A 24671-nucleotide genomic window follows, 5' to 3' on the forward strand; every position below is an offset into this window, starting at 1 on the left:
GATATCTCCATTAATTTTTATTTAATTTAGCAATCTCCTGAGTCACCCTGTCCTTCGGTGGCTCTGGTCTGCCTGTCTTTTTACTGTACACTCCACTTATGGTTCCGTGGGAAATGAGCAAGATGACACCAGGCCAGCCCCTGGACAGCAGCCACCCACTTCACTCACCCTCAGCAGTGGGTTCTGACTGGCAGAGATGGCAACGTCTAATCAGTAACAGCAGCAGGACTGGGAGAGCCTGGAGACTAAGGTAACTCAAATTAAGTCAGCTAAATGCACTTAACTATGCATTTAATTTAAATGCAACAGGGTAGCTGTTACAACCTAATAACATTTCAGGACGATGAGGTAGGGAAGTCTGCATAATCCATTCCTAGTCTGCTGACCCACAAGAATATAGCTACTGAGCTTTCAGCCTGAAATCAATGGGGGTTTTCCCCTCCCTCTCTAACAGTCTTTTGAGCATAGCTGTGATTTAAGCATCCATTACTTCCTTTTGTAGTTCATTAAATACATTAATCATCCTCTGAACAAAGAAATTTCTCCTGAACTCCCTACAGGCCAGACCTCCTTCTTGGCTGCAGCATATCTCAGCAGCCCAGTCCTTGTTACAGTGACAACAATACTTTCTAATAAGTGCTTCCATTTCCTCTGCTGGTTCTGTTTCCCCAACTGGTGCCATGCACTGTACAGAGGGTCTAAAACCTCTGTCCATGCTCATGCCTAAGCCCTCTCCCTTGTGGTGTGCTCCTGCTTAAGGTATAATCCACATGGCTGTCACCTTTAGACCAGATCTTCACTACATGACATTTTATTGTAGTCCCCATGCAGGCAGTGTCCCTCTCTAGTGGTAGTTGCTCCATTAATGCAATACCTGCAGGTTTCCATGCCTTGTGGCCAGGGGCCGAGTGTTGGGACTACGTGAGGGTGGAGCCTTTGGATCCATTGCATTGTTTGTGGGATGGTGTTTCTAGATTAGTTTATTCTTCTCGCTCAAAGGGTGGGGTGAAGCCCTGGCCTCAAAATAAAGGACTGAGAGCAGGGACTGAAGGAGTGGGGTTGGGGCAGCAATGCTCCTGGGACAGGAGGGGGGGCGTAGTCCTCTAAACAAATGTGAGTAAAATGGATTCTGAGGGCTTGTTGAGGGCAACACTACGCAGGTGAAGAGAAGCTGGAGAGCAAGTCGTTGTACCCAGAGTTCCCTTCCGGTGACCTCACTAGAAGACAGGGGCAGAGTGGTAACTCTGGGGGTGTTATGGGGTATCAAGTCTGGAGTTCCGTTGCATTTATTATGTGGTGAGGGGCAGGGTCTGTGTCCAGCCCCAGGCTTGGCAGGCTCCACTCCCTACACCTAGAGATCGTGGGGGAATTGCTGGAGGCCTCTTGCCTCCGTGCTGATGTTTGGCTCCAGTGGTGCCTGTTACTCCCTTGAGCCAGCATTCTGAACACTGGGGGAGGAAGCCAGTTGCTGCAGGAACTCATGCTGGCTTGCTCTGGAGGAGAGGGTCCAGCAGAACCTGGCTGGACCTCTCACCTCTTCCCGTCCCCTCCAAACCCAGCAACCTATAGCACCAGGTGGTAAGGGAGCAGGGCAGGAACCCAGCATGGAGCAGCTGGCACAGGTTCCTCTTTGTGTGTGTATGTGGGAGGGAGGCGAGGGACTAGGGGCCTGTTGAAGTCAGATCTTTCCACTGGCTACAGTGGGCTGGGGATCAGGCCCTAAAGGCATCACAGTCAAAAAATTCCCAACACAGCTATAACCCCTGCAACCAGTCCCTCCATTTTTGCTGCCCTTCCTCCTTTCTCAGCACTACCCCATCTCTCTTAGCATTTCTTCCTATCTTCTCCTCAGCCATAGAATTCCACTGTCCTCCATGCACTACTGCCTCCTGGATCTCTTCTGAATTCTCAGCTCCCACCAATCCCACCTGGTTTTTTGCTGCTCCCCTGTCAGGGTGCTGACACAGTCCAGAAGAGCTCCACTCCCACCCATTCCTGCGAGCAAAGCCTTCTGCGGTCTGTTAGTGCTGCTTGGATGCAAAACAAACTGACTCAGGAGCTCTGGGGACATCAGCTGTGCTGGCAGGTAGCAGGAAAACCACAGCTGAATACTATGCTTATATATATTGCTCAATGAAATGTTATCCAAGTAAAGAAGGGCAAACTAAAGTTGGGGGTGGGGGAATAGCCCCCACCCCTGGCAAGCAAGTTCCTTGTATACTGCATCTAGGGCACGTCTTCACTACCCGCCGGATCGGCGGGTAGCAATCGATCTATTGGGGATCGACTTATCGCGTCTAGCGAAGACGCGATAAAGTCGATTCCCGATCGCTCTGCCGTCGACTCGGGAAATCCACCGTGGCAAGAGGCGGAAGCGGAGTCGTCGGCAGCGGTCGACTCGCCGCCGTCCTCACAGCCAGGTAAGCCGACCTAAAATACGCAACTTCAGCTACACTATTCACGTAGCTGAAGTTGCGTATCTTAGGTCGACCCCCCCCTCCGTAGTGTAGACCTAGCTAAGTCACCGAAAGAGTTTTGCGGGCCTAACAGCAGTCCCTGAAGCCCGTGACCTCGCATCACCTTTCTACTCTGTCTCCATTACCACAGTTCCAGGACCTCTGTTATTTAGTCAAAGCCAAGATTTTTTTTTTATAGCCACATAAGAGCCCTGCCATCAGCTGACCATTACTTACATCAGTCTTGTTTGTACTACGCTACTTTGTCTGCACAACTAGAAAAAGCCCCTCTCACTGAAGCCCGAGCACGGTAATTTGCCTCTGTTCCTTGTTGCCTCTCGCTGTCACTTTCTCCAAGAGATCAGTCCGGGTTATGAAGCATAAGCACATCTCCTTTCTGTAGCCCTGGAGCTGGGTGAGGCAAGGGTTGAAGTGTGAACAGTTTTTGGGGCGGGGTGGGGGAGGGGTAGAAGTTACTGAGAAAGAATAAAAACATTTTTTGAAAAGTGCACTGGAGGGATTGATTGGGTACGGCTATTACAGAGCAGTGAAAGGAAATCAACCAGAGAGTGTTATTGTGCAGGCGAATGGCTGATTGGGTCAGCATATGACCAAGGGACAGTTACAGTCTACATGATGTTAACAGGGATGTGTATTATTTGGACATATGCCGAGTGGAGAAGATGCTGGATTGCTAGTGGCTGGGTTTTCTGATACCCTTCCTCATGCTTGGGAGCACATTAAAGGCCCACTTGCTTTCCTTGCCTTCTCACTGTGAGCCACTCTGGCCCCAAGTACATACAAGTGTCTTTCTGAGAGGAGAAGACAAAGCTACCTCTGTTCCAAGTGAGGATGTTAAAATAAAATAATTCTTATCTGTGTTACTAATGTAACACCTTAGAAAATTCCATCTGGGAGGATCTTAAAGATTCTAATTCACTTTTTACACGTAAGGTTCTCATTTTCTTTTGTTTTTTTGGCATATCACTCAAATTGGACATTGCAACTAGGCTGAGACTCGTTTCATTTTTTGCTTCTCCTATCTTGATTTTCGTAAAGCTTTCGACAAAGTCTCACATTACATTCTCATAAGCAAACTAGGGAAATGTGGTCTAGATGAATTTATTATAACCATGGGAGCACAACTGGTTGAAAGCCCATACTCAAAGACTAGTTATCAATGGTTCTCTGTCAAACTGGGAAGGTGTATCTAGTGGAGTGCCACAGGGGTCAGTCCTGGGTCCGGTACTAGTCTATATTTTCATTAATGATATGGATAATGGAATTGAGCATATGCTTATGAAATTTGCAGATGGTACCAAGCTGAGAGGGGTTGCAAGCACTTTGGCGGAGAGGGTTAGAATTCAAAACAACCTTAATAAATGTTTTTAAAATGGTCTGAATTCAACTAGATGAAATTCAATGAAGACAACTGCAAAGTACTTCACTTAAGAAGGAAAATCAAATTTACAACTACAAAATGGGGACTAACTGACTAGATGGTAGTACTTCTGAAAAGGATCTAGGGATTATAGTGGATCACAAATTGATTCAACAATGCAATGCAGTTGCAAAAAAGGCTGATATCACTCTGAGGTGTATTAACAGGAGTGTTGTAAGTAAGACATGGGAGGTAATTGTCCTGCTCTACTTGGCACTGGTGAGGCCTCACCTGGAGTACTGTGTCTAGTTTTGGTTTCCACACGTTAGGAAAGATGTGGACAAATTTGAGAGAGTCCAGAGGAGAGCAACAAAATGATAAAAGGTTTAGAAAACTAGACCTATGAGGGAAGGTTAAAAAAAACTGGGCATGTTTAGTTTTGAGAAAAGAAGACCTAGGGGGGACCTGATAAGAGTCTTCAAATATGTGAAGGGCTGTTCTAAAGAGGATGGGGATCGACTGTTCTCCATGTCCACTGACGGTAGGACAAGAAGTCATGGGCTTAATCTGCAATAAGGGAGATTTAGATTAGTTACTAGGAAAAACTTTCTAACTCTAAGGGTAGTTAAGCACTAGAATAGGCTCCCAAGGGAGGCTGTGGAATCCCCATTGCTGAAGGTTTTAAGAACAGGTTGGACAAACACCGGTCTGGAGGCTGGACTTGGTGGCTCGCGAGGTTCCTTCCAGCCCTACATTGCTATGAGTCTATGCACTAGCACAGTGCTGTTGCGTTTGAATCTCCAGCCCTAAAAGGGAAAATATACATCTAAAAATAATTATTTCTATTGGATTTGGGCAGAAAAAAAAATCATTATGACACTCTTTGTAATATCCTCATTAGGATTTCAACACACAGAGAGAGCTTTTTAATATACCAAACCCAACATCTAGGCCTCACTTGTTCAGTTGTGTCTCTTTTATAGATCATTTCAGATAGAGAAGGGGGTGAGCAAAGAGTGGAAAGCGATCAGCACCCGGAGGACGTAATTGCACCACTGCTTATTCTTTCTGAAATCACCTCTATAAATGCTGCCTGGCCACCTTTTACCCATGCAAGGCTTGTCCCGTTTTTGTCACTAATTAATGTCTGGGATCCATCCCAGGAGACAGGTTAGATTTGCAGGTGTGAAATTCCCCCTGTTCCTACTATGAGTCTTCTGAATCATGGCTGTCACATTGGCTTTTCTCCATGGCCCTGGCACCTCTCCTATTGCCCGCGAGGAAAACCAACGCCGTCATTCAGAGAATAAATATCCTCCCGTCCTCTGATAAAAGAAAACAAACAAACCTGACTCTATGAACCCTATTCACTGAGGTTTAACACTATGTAACAGACAGAGTAGTGTCATGTCTGCCAAATGGCAACCTGGTATTGTCCACACCACCTACAGATTATTCCAGATGAGATTCCAACAGGGCTTCTCCCAGTCTGCTGGTGTTCAGACACTTTAGTGACAGAGGCCATCTAAGCATATAGATAGATTAGACCAGGGTTAGGCAACCTATGGCACCAAAGGCGGCACACGAGCTGACTTTCAGTGGCACTCACACTGCTGGGTCCTGGCCACCAGTCCGGGGGGCTCTGCATTTTAATTTAATTTTAAATGAAGCTTCTTAAACATTTTAAAAACCTTATTTACTTTACATACAACAATAGTTTAGTTCTATATTATAGACTTATAGAAAGAGACCTGCTAAAAACATTAAAATGTATGACTGGCACGCGAAACCTTAAATTAGAGTGAATAAATGGAGACTCGGAACAGCACTTCTGAAAGGTTGCCGACCCCAGGATTAGACAAAGACTATACTAGACTTGTCAAATGTCTTTCCCCTACTGGCGGTAGCAGTCATAAAAGCAAATTTCTCTGTGCATGTCTTCTGAGCTTCCTCTCCTTTTGGGAGCAACTCAAGGGACCAGATCCCATCCTTGTTGCTAATTGCTGGCCAGACACCAGCACAAGCTCAACTAGCAGTCACCCAGCTGATAGGCATATCCTGCATGTTCCCCCAGCACAGGTCCCAGCTCAGGATTTTGTCGGCAGAAGCAATATGATAGTCCCACGCTCACGGGAGCTGGAAGGCAGCTGCTTTCTGGCAGATCTAGGAGGAGTTTACACCTTCTCTCTTCTGGAAGTCACTCTTTGCAGATCTTTGGCAAAATTCACCCCCTTCAGCCCTTACCTACCCTATTTATGCGTGGATTTGACTGTATGGTGGTAACATCTCATTTAACAACCATTGGCTTTTAATCAATATACCGATCCCACAGGGTGTCGAGCACCCTCAACACCCATTGACTTAAATGTGAGTTGACAATGCTCCATTGCTCACAGAAGAGACCTGACTACATCTGTTTATAAAATCTAAAGAGAGGCATTCACTCGCAGCAGCTATTGCATTAACTCAATGTCATTTGATCATTAAACAGGTATTTCTGCTGGTTTAGATCGTGTGAAGTAGGCATCTCTATCACTGCAGAAGTACACTGTTTACAGTATTTTTATAGCACTACTCAACCCCCGCCACCCCTACACCACTCCAAAATTTACATAATATCCTAGGACAGGCCTCTCCGGGATTAAGGAAGTTTAATTACAAAACTGCATTTTAATTGATTGCTGCCGGAATAATTACAAGCAGCGCCATTCCGAGCAATGGCGACCACTCGGTTTGTCAACAAAAAGGGATTTTTAATTCCTCATATAATAATTGTTTAATTAAATCACATTTAGATCCTCATTTGAGAACATTAAAATGGGTGTCTTACTTCCTGCCACTAAAAAAGGTAATTTGAGAGATGAAGAGCAAGGTACAGAAGCACTGTATGCACATGGGTATCTCAAGCAAACAAACAAAATCATTCGTGTGTAGTTAGTCCTTTATATATTATTATTGCTATCAAATTATCTTGGCATTATAGGTCAGAACCTAATCAAATAATGAGAGATCAGGACAGATCTCTTCTTAGTTGGTTCTGCTATGTAGTTTTACAACACAAACCCATTCTTCTTGTTTTCATTTTCTAAAGTATCACTGATTTTATTAATAGTATTATTAGTCCAATAGCAGTACCCATTCAGGATCACCCAATCAGCGATGGGCACTGTACACCCACAGATGGAGAATGATATAACAAAGTATTATGGTCTGGATTTTCAGCCTTCAGCCTCCACACACATGCAGCTGAAAATTTATGCACTTTGCATGTGCAAACACCTGCATGCCATGCCACAAATGCTAATGCTTGTGTCCATCTTTTAAATTGCCCAGTACCTAGGCACACACAAAGGCTAACCTTTGCACCAACAAAAACCCATTGGCTCCAGTGGGTTATAGGGGTGCAAATGCTAACACTTTTCAGTAGGTGGTTTTACTTGCAAGTGGTGGTGTGCATGAGTGATGGCCACCATCCTTGACTGACTTGGATTGAACCCTGCACCTCCAGAGCAAACAGCATGAGCTAAAAGCCATTGCTCAGTAATGTGGGGCTGTAACAGCTCATATCCTTGGTACAGGGGAGATCTGTAACACACACTCCCCAGTAGGCTACTCATGCATCAATGGAGACCTAGTAGAAGCTTAGCTGAAACTGACCTTCAGTAGGGGCAGGCTCAGTGCAAACCTCTTGTACACAACTCTTTCATTGCCCTTTGATCCCTGACTATAATACTTGTCTTCAGCCTGGTCCTCCACTTGGCTATGCAGTTGTAGCTGCGTCCTAAGCTGCAGCATTCTGCATTTCCAGGAGCTGGCATTTCACACAATTCCACCAATACCTCTCAGGTCTGAACTGCAACTGCTGCAGCTGAGCGGACACGGACCGACAGTCCCAACACAAAGTACGTGGTGGGTTTTGTGATGCAGACAAAGCTCACTGGAGACCACAACATTCATTTCCAATTATGACCACAGCCAGAATCTGCGCTCGGGTCTCTGAAGGTGACTGGAAAGTTCTATATAACCTTTTGGGCCACTGAATTCCAGTACAAACCCTGCTGCTATATAATGTCACGATTTTGCCCGTTATACTAACCTCTCACTGGAATATACTTCTGTGGTCGGGTGGGCTGTAACAGTAGTACTCTCCCAAAATAACTGTCTCGCTGATAAAAGATGTACGACTACAGCTGCTGCCATCTGAGCTGTAGGATATCTCCTTTAACTAATGACAGTGGTCAGTCCCACATTCTCCCTGTAACCCAGCCACGTGGGGGCTACATAACACACACTGACACAAACACAAAGCCAATACATTACCCTATGTCTTGTGGGTCAGAGTTAAGATGGTTATTAGAATGTGCCCAGTGAATTTTCACATGCAAGCATGGTTATTCACCACATGCATGAAATGAGAGGTTATTGGATATTAATTTCAATTACGGTCACTGGTTATTTTCATAGATCCATAAGGCGTAGAGGATTTTTTAAAAATGTCCTGTTCTTCTTACAGGGTTAGGATAAGGGAGTTAAACTTCTTACAGTACATACCTTTCAGTTAACCAATGTCTTTGAGTTGGAATATTCAATATTGCTCTGTAACAGCATAAATGTCAAGCTCAGATCCATCAGAAATCACAAGATTATTTCTGTGCTGTATTGCCGCTGACTGATGGCCTGGCAACCAGTTGCAACAGACTGATATTCCACCTGGTTTATTGCTTTGAGGGACACTAGATCATAATTGTCAATCCAACATCCTCACTGATGTGCAGGCTCTGTGCATCAGCACTGTTACCTGCCCCATCGCCGGGGGTGACTGGTTACATCCTGTCGAGTGAATTCACCAATTGTGACAACAGAGCTTATCCATCCTTATTGGGTAAACAGTTATAGGGCAGGTAGTGTAGACAGTGGCACAAACAGTGGATGAAATGCATTTTGCAAGCTGTCCTCTTGCACCAGGCCCTCGTGCTGCTACCTTGTTAGTGCCTCACATGCTACCTAGCTCGGCTTCGTACTACCGCAGTGACCACCGGCTCTTAATACTTATTTTGCATTTAGAATTGCCACGAGGACACCGGTGACGGTGGCAGACTGAATTCTGGCATGAGGCAGGGCTGCAGGCGTCTGATCTATTAGTTTACTCAGGTCCCATGCTAGACTTCTTGGTACATGAAGCACCATAGACAGAGCATTTGGAGATGCAGGTAATTCAAGTTAGAGAAACAGTGGCATCTTCTGTATCTCCATGGAAACAAACAATCTGTATCTTTAGTCAGTAACGTATATTATCTTCTAAAAATGATAGGTCCACCAAGCACTTAGGGATTTTATTCCCCACAAATAAAGGGATCTTTGCTCTTCCACCCTGCAGATGTCTAGGCTTGGCACTCAGGAGGGGAATTCACCAGGAGATGACAGCCTACTTTCAGGCTAGATGACTGGATTAACTCCCTTTTTGTGCCTGCAAAACAAATGCTGCTTTCCATAGCCTTGGAGAACAGACTTTGGGAAGCTTTTAATTAAAAAAAAATTGAGACTAAATGAAGTTGGATTGCATGGAGCGCTTTGTCTGTCTGATCTAGGACAACGTGTCCTACATAAAACTTAAATATAACATCCAGCCAGTGAAGCTTTCCATCTCTTTGGGGGGCCAGCTCGCTTTCATTTAGCCTTTGTCAGCCCACATCCCCCTGTGTACTAATGATACAGGGTTTCCTCATGGTCCTGCTGTCATCACTAATGGCTGTGGAGTAAACACAATCATCAGAGACAGGTGTTCACAGGGAGGAGGACTGAAGATTAGACACAGTATTCTGTGAAACAGGCCTGCACCGGAGATCAGATTCCACCGGTCCTGCTTAGCGATCTGCTACCAGATCAGGAATGGACAAGTCCAAACGCAGCCCATAATCCTCTCCTGGGTAGGTCGTATCCCCCTTTGACAAATATCAGAGGGATCTTTCTTTTTCTTATACTTTGGCAAGGCTTGTTTAGCTTGTTCTGCCAATAAAGTCTCATTGAATTGACCTGAAATAGTTTTTTTCTGGCTTGATGGAAGCCTACCAGTTGGCTCAGAGAGGACTATTAAGGAAAATAAAAAATCTTTACAGTAGTCATTAGCTACTACAGTGAAAAAGTGGCCAAATTATTACCTTTCTCTCTCTTTTTTTTTTAGCGCTGTCTGAAGAATTCCAGGATTTCAAAACCCTCTGTTTACAGACCTCACAACAGAAACACGTAACCCTCCTTCCTCCAAAGAAACACTTCGTTAATTCTTCCGCTTGTACGTATTGGGTTATTTTTCCAAGGGAACATTTTTTTTCCCCTGTGCATTTCTTAGCAGAGGAGAACAGTTTGTATCCATATCAATCTGGCTAGCCACATGACTAAACTGCAGAGAGGGTGTTTCAGTGAATCAAAAGGATACTACAAACGTTAGCCAATAACAATGCACCAGGAATCACAAAAAGAAGGCTTTCTTATATCCCTCCAGTCCCTACTGCCAGTCCTTAAATACACACACAGATTGAAAGCGATGAGTATAACACTGGATCAAATGAAAGAATTCTTTGTGCATCAAGTCACAACAGGCTCTAGTCTCTCTAACAAAGCACTGGACTGCACAATACAAAGAGGGGAGCCCTGCAGTATTCCCATTTTGAACTGCGGGTTTTTTCCCCCCATTCCTTTTGTTACTGCTAATCCTGATATTACCTGGCGATACATTCTTTTTGCTCCTGACCACCCCACATAACGAGAAGCCGTCCAATAGGCAGCGTTCTTTAGTAATGTGCAGCTAAGCCATATTCATGGTTCTGCTGTGGTAGTTCTCAGAAACACTTTAATGGCACTGATAATTCCAGCAAAATTTGAAACCAGACCTCTCTCCTTTCTCTCATTATTGGGCATGTCCCTTGTTTTAAATCCAGCCTCTGATTGCATCTAGCACCCTTTTTACAGCTATCTGTTACTTCCACCAGAAATGTTGCCTGGCTAACCTGAGGTTAGAGAAAGAGGTGTTCTATTAAGTAGCCCATTCCACGCCCAGAAGTGGGGTGTGTGTCACATCAGGGCTATGACAAACATAGGAGCGAGAACTGAAATGAAACCCCACCATGAAAAGTGTGGGAGAGATTAAGAAGCAGAGAGTAACTGCAAGGTTTTTACATAGCACTTTAAAATCATCAACAGAGAAAATATAAGACATCTCGTGAACAACTGCAGAGATACCTAATGCCCAAGTCCTGAAACAAACCAAACAGAATCAGAAATCTCTTGTACAGAGTTTCTTTACATGGAGCTGATGGAGGATTTCAAGTTGGGAGCAAGAGCCCCTCTACATACGTCCCTCATTTCAGAGGAAAAACCAGCCAGGATGAAAGCCACAAAAAAGAGAGAGAGTACGGAAAGCCATTACTTACAGGTGTATGTCATTTCAAAGCTGTCGCTAATATTCACAATGTCAATCTGGGGAAGCAGTTTAGGGGGTTCTGTGAGCTGAGACAATGCAAACCTAAAAGCCGCATGTTCCTGGGACTGCTGATTAGGAAATAATCCCCCTAGAGAGAAAAAACAAAACAAAGCAAAGGTCTTAAATGCATCCACATTGCAAGGCTCGTTTGTTACAACCAGTCTTTTGACAGGAAGCTACTGCTCCCCAGCTCAACGAATGCTACTCACGTGCGGCTAGACTCCATAACTTCCCAGTACGGCGAGAAACAAGGGGATATGTGCTTAGGCCTCTTTTGTAGCGGGTGCCTTATGTCAGACATGTATCCAAAATATGCCAGCTCACACATTTCCCTCGGCCTGGCAGTGGCTAGCATGGGATTGAGCCAATTGATTTGGGGTAAGTCCCCTGCATAATGGTAAGGGACAAGAACTGAAGTGCTGCCAGGATATCCTTATGAAGGAGAACAGCATCTCTCTACCCCCCCGTAACCAGTGGAGAAAGCACCTCATGCAGCTCACCCGTCTGTAGGCCCACATTTGATTCTGCCCCCCTCCCCCCGACTCACCACAAACAGCCCAATGGACTCAAATGCGCTACTCTACTCAAGGAGTAAAGTACTACTCGGAAGGGGTAAGGCTGGCAGAATCAGACCCAGAATGAATAATAATTGGTGGCTGGGGACTGAGGGAAGAGAAACTCCTAAGACGGTTGTTGTGAAGGCGGAGAATTAAGCCTTCTTGACAGGCCACCTGCTGCTAAGCAGGGATGAAGTTCGCTGCACTGAGAAGACCAGCATTTTGTTTTACAGGTGACAACAGACAAAGCCTGCAAGACCAGTCAAAAAATCTGACCATGACGGGGTTTGCCCACTGAGATGATTGCCAGGATCCCAGGCAAGCCCTGGAATTATAGTACAAATCGGATAGGACTTGCCAGTCTGGATCAGACCCAAGATCCATCTAGCCCAGCATCCTCTCTGACAGTGGCCAGCACCAGCTGCCTCAGGGGAAGTTGTAAGAGACCTTGTAGTAGGCATTGATGGGATAACCTGATCCCAGGGAAAGTTTGCTTCTGACTCCCAATTTTTAGAGGTCAGTTTCTGCTCTAGAGCATGAGGGTTTAGATTCCTTCCAAACTCTTATTTTAATATTTACTGTTCTACAGCTGGGTTTTCTTGCTGTCCTTACAAATGTAAAAGGGAGTCGTCTTATCCTTATTTACAAGTCAGGAAACGAAGCACAGAGAGATATAGTGACTAATGGAATGAAAAGAAAAAGGTCTATTGATTAATTACAACTTTCCCCAAGCAAACTGCTTGGAAAATCAGCAAGGAACCAGCAGTGCAGAGAACTGCCCATTGGCAGGAAAGGCACTTTGCACATTTTCTACACAGATTATATCTCCTACTAGTGTGGAGGGGGCATTTGCGCACCAAAAAAAAATCATGCCTAAGTGTTGCTGCCAAAGGAAAACCAACCCGCCAGTAGGCATCCATCCATCTTTTTTTTTTTTTAATGGGAAAAAAGCTTGAGATGTCGAATAAATCCTGAATCGGGGGTGAGTGGCTAGGAGGGGAGGTGAAGGGGGAAGCAAAGAAGCATAAACAGCAATAAATGCACCAATGTGCAGCTGGACTAACCCCGGAGTTGCTTTAACTCACTGGCTTAGCAAACGGTTAGCATTACAAAGAGAGGGGTGATGGAAAGGGACCTATGCACAAGGGAGAGAGAGGAGCAGAGATGTGGTACCAATTGCATCTAATAAAATAATAATAAAGAATAATAAGGTGGGGGAGGGATGAGAGAAGCTGTGAAATTATAGAATGGGGGAGGGCAAGAGACAAAGACATGGGGAATTGCCAGTACTAACAGAAAGCAAGTGGAATGGAATGAAAACAGATTTGAGTGCAACATCCTTCTAGACTAGCTCTGGCCTTATTCTTTCACAACAAACAACAACAACAACCGAGATGGTCTAGTGTTGTTTCCTCCGCCAGGTACTCCACCTCCAGACATGAGAAACCTTGCCAAAAATTAAAAAAGCACCGATTGCATTTTACTACCCCGCTCCCCGTCTCTTCCCCCACTCCCCACATGCAGAGCACCAGCCCTGGTATTTTCCTTAGCAAACAAACAGTTTTTTTTGCTTCCTCCATTTCTGAGGCACTTTTGGGTGCAGGCACTGATTTCCCCCCTGGAAGAATTGATACATCCCTGCTATTATGATCTCTTCGGCAGCCTCCACAGCTCTAGCCACATCAAAATCCACCCTGCACATCACACAGATACACATTCTTTCTTTGTAAGCAAAGGGAATGAATTGGTCAGATTCCCCCCGCTGCTTGCCAGGGAAAGTCGCTCACAAATAGAACCGCAGCTCCGAAGCATCTCAAACTCACCTATCTGGATATTGTTGGGGAAATTGGCCCCTAACACCGTCCCTAGGAAACTGGTGCAGAAGAAGGCAAAAATGTGCTGCATATTCCCTTTTGCATTGGCGAAAAAGAACCTCAGTTCCAAGCATAGATTTGTTTTTTTTCCCCCTCTAGTCTCTTTCTCTCTCTCTCCTCCCTTCTGCTATGCCTTCTGTATTGTGCAGCTCTTTCTCTTGGAATCCAGCGTTTAGACTGCTGCCTTAACACCAACTGACAGCAGGATTAACTGAGCACTGAGAGAAAGAAAGAAACCCTTCCTCATCCCCCCTCCGCGCGCACACACACACACACACACACTGTGCCCTTCCCTCATGCTAATTTCCCTCTCCTAGTTGGAGCTCAACAGCTGGGCTAAAGCCTTTCCCCACCCCCGTTTCAGTCTCTTCCTCTGGGGTCCCCTGCATTGTCCGTTGAGGGCAATTCACACGTTTCCCTAAAATAACCTTCCTCCCCCCATTTTGGCACCGGGTATAAAGAACGTGCAAATCAGTAGGTGGCAAACTCCTACAGAGTTATGCATCCGAAGAAGTGGGCTGTAGTCCACGAAAGCTTATGCTCTAATAAATTTGTTAGTCTCTAAGGGGCCACAAGTACTCCTGTTCTTTTTGCGGATACAGACTAACACGGCTGCTACTCTGAATCCTACAGAGAAAGGTCTCAACTCCACTGTCTTAGATTGATAGCTTTTTGAGCTGGGTGACTTGGCCCTTGGGATCCAGATCTAATCGCTACACACCAGTCACTACAGCTCAGTTCCTTAACACAATAGAGGGGGACGTACCCTGGAAATCTCCCTCGAGGGGGAAAAAATAATGTCAGAGTAACAGGCAGGAGACATGCCTGAGGAGGAAAAGAAGGTTCTCTTGATCTTTCCTGCTGAGTTTCCAATATCCTTTCTCTGCCCATGGTTAACCTATTCTTCCCATTTCAGTGTGTGCTGATGCATTTTATTCCTGTGCTCATTGTGAAGGAATTCATGCTAGCACAGTCAGGTGGGCGTGCTCAATAGCTAGGAGGATACTGTTGCCTGAGTTATTATAGGAGTCGTTTTGCAGGATTTCTGTGGAAGGTTTAGGCTATTTTACCATTAACCGCTTTGCTTTTTTAACTTTGTTCCAGTTTCGGATTTATAAACATTTAGGACAGGGGCATTTATTTTGTAAACACAAATCCATGTACCATCTAAAGGATCCAGCCAGGATCAAGTCCCCCTCTGCACATACACTAGGTGACAGGGGACGACTGCCTTGAGGAGTTAACAGACCAGATGGACAAAGAGTCGGAGGGGAAACAGGAACCAAGAGGGGAAGTAGCTAGTCCAGCAGATCAGTGCCAGAGCCAGAAATGGAACCCAGTTATCCTGAGTCCCAGCTCCAAAACCACACTGCCTTTTTTATTGCAATACTGCTTATCCGGTGTGGAACAAGAGTTAAATATATTGCCAGAAGACAGCTGGGTTCCCTTCCCTGTTAAGGTCACAAGTCAAATTAGTTTGACCTTCTCTTCTGAAGAGATGGATGAGATTAAGATGGGGAACATGTACATTGAATGTCCAAGCTTCCAGAGAGGGAGCTGTATTAGGGCTGGTCTACATCTTGCAAGGGTGTGAAAAATCCACCCCCCTGACCGATGTAGTGAAGCCGTCCTAACCCCCGATGTAGAGAGGGCAAGGAAGAATTCTTCCGTCGACCTAGCTACCGCCTCTTGGGGAGGTGGAGTACCTGCAGTGATGGGAGAAACCCTCCCAGCGCTGTAGTACATGTCTACGCTGATGTGCTACAGCGGTGCACCTGCCGGTACGCCGCTACAGGGTTTTGAGTGTAGACATAACCTTGGATTGTGGAGCTGGTGGAAGCGCCATCATTTGGGACATAGCACTAGGAAATGCACTGTAGGGAGCAGTGGTGCACTGGTATGGAAAGATGGCCTGGTTGATCTAATAGGCTTTCTCTATCTCCAGCTTCTGTAATAGGCCTTGTGTTGGAATTTGGTAAAGAATTAGCCTGTGATATAACCTCCTAGAAATATTGTCATGCTATAAAGACAGCTCACACCCATCCAGTGAAGGTGAAAGCCCTCTCCCAATTCTTCAAGACACGCATGTTAATGCTCTTGGGGTGGAGAACCAAGGCGCAGGTGAGGCATCGGAACAGAATGCAGGTAGGGCAGATGGCAGCTCCACAGACCCTCTGTGGCTGCTACCTCAGCTGGCTGGCTCTATACAGCGCCTAAGTGGTGGTTTATAGTCACCGATTCCTGTCCCTTGGGCCCAGGGACCATACCCCGAGCCTTCCACAGGCAGAGCCCCTTGAGTAGCGGTAGCTCCATACTTCTGCTGCAGGAGGGACCTCTGCAGGCCCTACTCGAATGGACACATTTCCCCCTAAAAGAACAGAGTGCAACTTTAGTTTTCCACAAATCCATTCGCACACTCCAAGCATGCCACGGTGCTTTACAAAGCAATTGGTTCAAACCCTGGCAGTCCAATCACTCCATAGGCAAACATGGCAGCGACTAACTATTCAGCAAGCTCTCACACTTGGGTTTGGGCATAGGACCCCGTGCTAATGAGAAAAGGAATCTTGTTCAGGGCACAGCAGATCAGAATCACTCTTTGTGAGAAGGGTCCCGGGATCTTCCTCCTGGGCAGGGAAGGACAGCAGAATAGAACTGAACAGAACATGAATTGATCACTAAAAGCACGATCCTGTTATATGCTAAGCACTCTGGTCCCAGTCCAGCAAAGCACCTACACAGCTGTCTAACTGTAACCACGGGACTAGTCCGGCTGATTTCAATGGGAGTACACCGCTGCTTTAACAGTTAAGCACCTGCTGTTAAGTGCTTTGCTGAATGAAGGCCAGTGTGCTTTGTAGCTTAAGCCCCAGTATCCTCATCTTGCATCAGAAAATGGTAGCATTGGCTCCTTCACCCATGCAGCATTCCACTGACCTCAGTAGGACTCTATATGTAGAAACAGGGGGATTGAATTTCAGGATTGGGGCCTAAAAGGGCAGCTCCTGCCTCAGCGCAAGCAAGAAGAGTTCTCTCTAGAAACCCAAGTCTTTGATTTATCTCCCCCCAAGCAATCCGAGACGGAGGAAACATCCGATTACCCTGGCCAGAGTGAAGGTTCATTTACAGTGATTGCTCAACTGTTTGGTGGTGAGAGGCAGATGGACAAGGGGAGAGTCTACCCTGTTTGAGTCGCATATAACAAATTTACATCTGCAGCGTTTGGGTGGCACCTTAATCAGATTGCCATCTCTTTTCCCTGCACAGTTTAAGCACTGCTGCTCAGAAGCTAAACTAACATCCTGAAAGGTTTTATGGTTTTCTGCTTCCCACCCAACTCTTAATAGAAAATACCGTGTTTATAATCTGGAGAGAGGCACTGAGGGGTAACCAATTGCCTAGAATGCTATAGGAGGAATGCTGCATGCTTTCAAAATGCCCTAGCACATGTTGTGGTAACAGCAATAGTATTAGTAGTAGCCGTAAGAATATACCAGAATCATTTGCATTTGCATTTATTAATAATGTTGCATTTGTCCACAAAGCTCGTGAAGTCCTTTACAGGCTGGATATATAAGCTGCATGACGCCAACCAGAATGTAGAAATTTGGCCAATTATTTTAATATTGTATTGTTTTTCCTTTTCCATGCAGATAGCCATCGTTTATCCAGAGTTCATTGTCACTAGGCTGGGAAGGGTTCGATTTTTGTCAGTAAATGTTGATAAACGTTGATTATGCTGTATACACAAGCCAACGAAAAAATAGTTCCATCAATATTGATCGAAATTTAGAGATAGACAAAGTAAAAACAATGCTGCTTGGGCACTTATTACGGTTTGTTTGAAAGATATTTACTTTGTACATTTTGACATACGTGTTTTAGCAGTTATAAAGCTTTAGCTTTTTGAATCTCAAGCTCCATGGTCATTAAATAATTGTCTGAACCCTTCCCGTCTGACCACCAGAATTTCCCACAAGTGTGAATATTTAAATTGATACAAATAAAAAATGCTTAAAATAAATATTGATATTAGCCACTGAAATTACATTTAAAAAAAAATCAAATTCTGCCAGGCCTAATCATTACACGGCAGCTAGGAAGCAACTCTAGTTATAATGAAGACAATTTAAATGAACATCTCAGAGCAGTGGTACTCAACAGTTTTTGGCTAAGGGCCAGATTCCAGTCTTGGGAAACTGCTGAAATGCTTAGTACAGTGATGGGCATGATAGATAAAGATAAAGGTAGACAGAGCTAGATCCACGAAGAAATGTCACATGCCAGAAAAAGAGGATTTTATCTATTTAAATAATTATTTAGATTTGTACAAACAAATAAGATGTGCTTATCCCTGCCTCGAGGCATCACTGAGAAAAAATGTTCAGTACAACCCTTATTTATTTCAAGATTCTGCCTTGGCCATGACAACTCAAAAAAAAAAAAAAAAAAATGCCGTGAATGGCATCATAGGGAAAAAACATTTTATTTTAAAACTACGAAGGCCACATAAAACAGAGGTGGAACTGCAAATGGTCCAAGTTTATCATACAATGAGTCACGGGGTCTCAGGGGAATGAATCTATTAGAGAGGGGAGCATCTTAATGGGGTGTTGGGGAATGCATTAATAAAAGAACTGAGCTTCCAAATAATGGCAAATTTTCACATGCTATTGAGAAGTTTCAAGAGAACTTAACCTGTTCAGTAAAGACACTTGTTGGATATAAATATAAAGAAACTTCCATCCTTAATCCAAACCATGCTGTTTGCTCCTAACTCTTCAGAACTGTTCCTCTCATCACAGTCAAGATCTTGATTTGGTTTCATGATGCTTGGCAAAGATCTTTGTTCCTTTTTTGTAAAGGGACTCATCAGCACACAAGAATCAGATTCTGCTTACAGGACTGCAGGGTGGGAATATGCCGCTTTAATTCAATAATGTAACAGAGTGGAGGAAAACAACCACCAACTAAATAGAAACTAGCATAATACGCTGAGTAAACCAGTTAACTGCTTGATGACCACTTTACTAGAGTTACTATTGATTGTAACTAGGCTTGGCAGAGTTCATTTTTTATTTGATTATAATTTTGATGGATAATATCAATGTTTAACTCTTAATTATTTTTTCTGATTTTTATCCATTTACAGTTTTCACATTGCAGGAGATTGAGGGTGTGTGTGTGTGTCAGACAATAATTAATGAGAGTAGATGCTGAACTTTGAAAAGTTAAAGCTTTATAACTGTTAAAATACAAATTTTCAACATCACATGTCAAAGTAGACAAAGTAAATATCCTTAAATTAAACTTTAATAAGTTCTCAAGCAGTATTTTTCTTACTTTGCCTATTTCGATGATTAGCGATGGAAATATTTTTCATCGGTTAGTATGTGTACAGTGAAATTGACATGTACCAATAAAACTCTACTCCGTCCAAGCCTAATCATATCATAAAAGGTGGGATGTGCCATGGATTGTCATCCCAAAAAGAATCGCTCATGGGTTTTCTGTCACACTTCTGTCATCCTCGGCCTGTTTTTTCTGCCATCCATTCCCTTTCCCTCTCAAGCACAGAATGGCCAGTCTCCAGTATTTGACCCAATAATTCCAGGCAGCAAACTAAGCAGCAGGAGCACACAGATACTTTGTTAACAAAGCCAGAAGGTCTTGTTTACATGCAAATGTCTCAAGTTATGATAAAGGAAAGAAGAAGAAATCTCTTAGCAGATTTTTTTTTTATGCCTGGATGGTTTTTGATGTGTTATATCACGCACTCATTTATCTTTTAAGAGGCTAATTCTATGATTTCTATGAAATGTTTTTGAAACTCCTTTTATTTTCTGGTTGGACAGACTCCATTGGAGATTTTTGATAAAAGGCGCAATGTAATTACAATGATTAATTTCAATTTAAAAAGAATCTCACGCGGCTTTCTGTAGCGCCTTGTCATAAACAAATGCTCATGGAGTAGTTTCATTTGAGGAATGGCTTTTTTCTCTTTACCAAGCTGCTCCCCTCACTTTTGTGATTCTGGATTATGCAACCCTATGAGAAGGACAGTCTGGGAGCTCAGAACTCTAGTGCTAAGGAGAGATATTTATGGCATTCAAAATGAGAAAAATTTGGATGGAGGAAAAAGACAATAAAAGACAAGGTGACAAACAGCGGATATTTCACTGTTGCAATGACTCTGAACCAGATGGCTAACCCCTGTTCTTGCACACTGGTTTGGCTCAGAGATGTCGCCCAGTGTGTGAAGTTACTAGACCATGCAGAACTGCATGTGGTGTGCGGGAAAGCCCTCTATGTACAGAGCACCATCTTACAGAAAAGTGCAGGTACTGAAAATTCCAGCTACCTCTCCACCCGTACAATACAAACATAGGCACAGTCACTGGTGTCGGCACACTCAGCAGCAACGTCAGTGCACTGATCGACGCTCACATCCTGTGCAAATGCACACACACTTTTACATGTGCACTCCAACACACTTGCACATTCGGGTACAGAACCCTGCACACACACACATGCAGGCAATGCAGAAATGCAAATGCACCCACAGATATAGGGCATGTCCTTCAAACTCCTTAGACTCCCACAATCTTTTCCAAGGTAAATCTGTGAGCTGCAGTCAGCAGATGGATTGTTTTCAACGTTTAGTGACAGTGGAGCCAAATTTTCAACTCCCTGATTCATTTCTTACTCTGTCTATACGCAGGAAAACTCCCACTGAAGGGCAAGCAGAACAAGGACTTCAGTATCTGGCCAAGGATTCTCACACAATTTCTTTATTCCTCTTGTCCACAGTTCCACTCCCCTTCCCTCCACCCCCCACTTTTTAACATTAGGCCGTTAGGCCAAATTTTCTAAATCCAGAGAGAGGCTGGAATGTAATGGATAACTATATTCTGAGACCCTTTAAAATGTGCCTCTCACCCTGAGGGGAGCAGAGGGGGCATTTTGCATCATAGAGGTTCTCCCTCCAGCAATGAAACCAGAGGGAAGATTTTCAGGGCTTGCACTGGACTGTGGGGCTTTGAAACACAGGACCCTTTCTTTTGCTTGTGCCTATTGCTTGCCCGGAAGGTGTGGGTGCACCATGGATATATATACTCCCATTATGATATTTTCTGTTCTATTATTTATTCCTTTTCTATCCACCATAGACATTAGGAAACAATTTTTAACAGCATATTGGATAGTGATCTAGGTGCATTTGGGGGATTTTCATTCTCTTCTAAGGCATCAAATTATTGGCTACTATCATACGGTCAACATAATTTCCTCCCCATTGAAGGCCGATCCTGCTCCCACTGAAGTTAGTTAATGAGAATCTTTCACTACAATGGGAATGAGATGGGGCCTCCGACCCCTGACCCACGATTCTTTAATCATGGGTCGAAGAGTCTCTTCGTTAACCCATCGTTGTCAAACGAACACGGTAGGAAAAGAAAATAGCAAAATGAAGAGCTCTGCTATTCCAGGAACAATCCAAACCCATGAAAGGAAGTCCACACCCTACCACTTTCCTGAACACCCTCCAGCACCTCCATTTTAGGATGAACAGCTTGCTACCCAGATGCAGATCTCACTGGTGCCCCTGAAGCCAATCTCTTACGAAGAATGAGTTTTTCTGGTATTAACTCACTAAAATATGGAGCTACAGAACTGGGGAACCGTTAAATTACAATGCAGATTGATACCTAAGTTACTCTTCGTCTCCCGCTGAGCACCAGAGATCAGGGCAGCTGGTTTTGAAATGGGGCCTAGCAGCGTCACTGGCATGATTGCAGCCCCATCGAGGTGCTAATGACTTGAGACCGCAGGATATTACTCCGTACACATTGTATGGGGCACTAGGCTGATGAACTGAATACCGGAAGACGCTGGCTTGCTGCATGAGCGGCATAAAAATGCTTCTGTCGTCATTATGCTCCACTTATTACCATATTTATAAGAAACACTGTCTTGCTTTCCATGGGATAATTAAGTAAATAAATAGACTAGAAGATGAACATGTCAGTCAAACTGGCACCGGAGCTGCTGTGCCAGTCTGAAGCTGGAAGCAGCAGCTGGTAAACAGACATGGAACTTGGGTGCCAAGGGCCAGCTGACTATCAATGTTAGGGAGTGAAGGGCCTTCACTGCCATGGAAGCTGCCAGAAAGTTCAAAATGAATAGGGGCCTTCAGGAAATGAGGGTCTGAGATTTGTCTGGGCTCAGCAAAGGGCACAACCTGTGCATGTACCACCAGGGCAGCGTGGGAATCCCATTCTACCAGCTCAGAATGGTAGAGTTATACATTCCCTTTGCACAGGTGCAGATGACATGGAGTTTCAGTCCCTGGTCACACTTCATCCAAACTATCCCACCCCCCATGGCCTGGAAAGTAGAACAGACTTTCTTGTGGCAACTTGGCTTTGAGCTGCCGTTGGGAAGAAGTGGTCGGGGATACACAATATCGTCCTGTAAAAAAAAAAAAAGAACCAAACTTTGAGTTTTCAAACCCCCCACATAGCTGTTATTCCTCCACTGGGAGGGCATCACGGCTAGTTTATATATATTACATTGGCCTTTTTGTAAACTGTATAACCTGTATAGCCCTAGAGCATGGCCCATGCATTCATTTACTATGCTTTAATTTGACCGATACTCTAGTAGCAAAAAAGAAGGCTTGTGCCAGGCTCTGGCCCTGAGACACCCTCAATTCCTCCCAGTTCACAATATTCCAGGAGCCGTAAAGTTTAGACACAAGCTAAACCATTCCACAGATCCCCCCCTCGCTTGCCCAGACTCTCACAAATGTCTCACTAATAAAATTGAATGTCAAACAACTCTATTTTGGACCAAAGGCAAGGGGCCTGATCTTGCAGGCATCTTTGGAAGCCTCTCTGCCTTCTGCTGCAAGAGCAAGGTGTGTTTCTTTCACCTTGCCTTCTCTAATATACTACATACCAACATGTATATTCAAAGAAAAACACACACAACCATTACCACAACAAGACACTCCTCTGCTCACATTCCTCCCTCTAGGGAGTGGATGAGAGAACAAACCACATGTGGCAGACGTTAGTCACATTGGTTAATTCACTACTGGAAGACACCCTGACACTATAGCGCAGTACAAGAACCTATATAAAATGGAATTGTTCCCTGGGTATTTGGGATGTGCCCGCCACACAGACTTTTGTCTTAAGCCCTCCTGAGCCACCATCTTCAGTATCGGAGAACCTATTATCTATTATTTGATTATTCATAAAGTGCCATGAATGTGCTTGTTGCTTTACGGACAAATGAAGGACAAGGTTCTATGCCTCACGGAGACCACAGGCATACTCCCATTGACCTCAGTGGGGCTCTGCATGGTAGTGACTCTAGTTATGGGAATAACGGTTTGCAGGGTCAGGCCCTAGAAAGGACAGCAGTTGAGAGAAGGGGATAGAGAGAAGGGAGGCCAAAGGCAGCAGCAATGAGATCTCAAGATCACACGTCTTGAATTATGCAAAAAGAAGAACAGGAGTACTTGTGGCACCTTAGAGACTAACAAATTTATTAGAGCATAAGCTTTCGTGGACTACAGCCCACTTCTTCGGATGCAAAAGCTTATGCTCTAATAAATTTGTTAGTCTCTAAGGTGCCACAAGTACTCCTGTTCTTCTTTTTGCGGATACAGACTAACACGGCTGTTACTCTGAAACCTTGAATTATGCAGTTGTCCTCCATCCGTTTTTCTCTTAACCTCCAGACCGGCCCTCGCCATCCATTTCTGGACGGCTCTCCTTTTTGAGCTGGTGGATGGCTGGAATGTGGGGGCTCTGCCGTGGGAAAGGAGATAGTGGGGATGTAAACACTGAACCCTGGGCCCCTAAATCAATGGCTTCGCCAGGCACAGTGTTGGCTGGAGCTGGCTCTTGTAGGAAGGTGGTACCGTATCCACACATGTGGAGAGGTCATGGTTCTTTGCCTGACTAACTTTGCTGTGGTGTGCTGTTCCAAAGGGCAATGGTGGAACCACTGCTAATTGAGCAGATGGGAGTTCTACACACGAGGGCTAAATATCTCTGTAAATCTGCCTCTCTGTCCCCCTGTCCCAGGGCATGGAGCATATTACTCAACTTTAACTTCTTCTCACTTTCTCTCCAATATCTGCCCTCTCTTGATGGCATCAGACCGGATTTATCTTTGAATGCACCCAGAATAACTCAGACCACCAGGGTTTGGGATGGAGGCTGTAGTATCGCCACTGGTAAGCTGTCGTGCTTTCGACTATTACTACAGAATGATGTAGTGCTTTTTTAATAAAGGAGGAGAGATTGACGTATAGGCCAGGTGAAAGCAGATTGGCATGTCCACTGGGTCATCTGGATGGTACCACAGTGCCATGATATGGTTTGGGTGCAGAAGCTAGCATTGTGGGTATTGTGCACCTCTGGAGGAATCCACAGTGCACATCCAATAGCATGATTTGCCCCTTTTGCCATTAAACCAATTGTCAATTTGTTTCCCCCTTATGGGTTTGACATGGTCAGTCAGGGGCATCTCAGAGCAGATTCTACCGGGTGTAAACATAGGATAGTTGGCACATCTACTCTGTATTATTAAAACCTTCAGAGGCTCACTGGAGGAGGCAGAAATTATTGCTAATGTTAGAGTTACAGTGGGTCCATTGGCACCTGATGGTGCAATACATAAGGGTACATAATACCCTTTAGACCAGGAGTTGGCAACCTTTCAGAAGTGGTGTGCCGAGTCTTCACTTATTCACTTTAATTTAAGGTTTCGCGTGCCAGTCCTACCTTTTAACATTTTTAGACGATATCTTTCTATAAGTCTATAATATAGAACTAAACTATTGTTGTATGTAAAGTAAATAAGGTTTTTAAAATGTTTAGGAAGCGTCATTTAAAATTCAATTAAAATGCA

General features: G+C 44.5%; 1 protein-coding gene across 7 annotated transcripts in view; it reads right to left on the reverse strand.

Annotated features, from left to right (window-relative positions):
- Positions 1-24671, reverse strand: part of GRIA1 (glutamate ionotropic receptor AMPA type subunit 1) — a 183723-nt gene that overhangs the window by 152145 nt on the left and 6907 nt on the right. For 6 of the 7 annotated variants that reach the window (XM_054038128.1, XM_054038126.1, XM_054038127.1 and 3 more), the window contains exons 1-2: positions 13695-13922; positions 11265-11402 (exon numbers count right to left, since the gene is read on the reverse strand). In XM_054038128.1, coding sequence (XP_053894103.1) covers positions 11265-11402; positions 13695-13776 — 220 coding nt within the window. In that variant the 5' untranslated portion in view covers positions 13777-13922. Of the gene's footprint in view, positions 1-11264; positions 11403-13694; positions 13923-24671 lie in introns of those variants that run through there. The other variant, XM_054038131.1, reaches the window with a different exon arrangement.

The sequence above is a fragment of the Malaclemys terrapin genome, chromosome 8 (assembly GCF_027887155.1).
Source record: "Malaclemys terrapin pileata isolate rMalTer1 chromosome 8, rMalTer1.hap1, whole genome shotgun sequence".
Lineage (NCBI taxonomy): Eukaryota > Metazoa > Chordata > Testudines > Emydidae > Malaclemys > Malaclemys terrapin.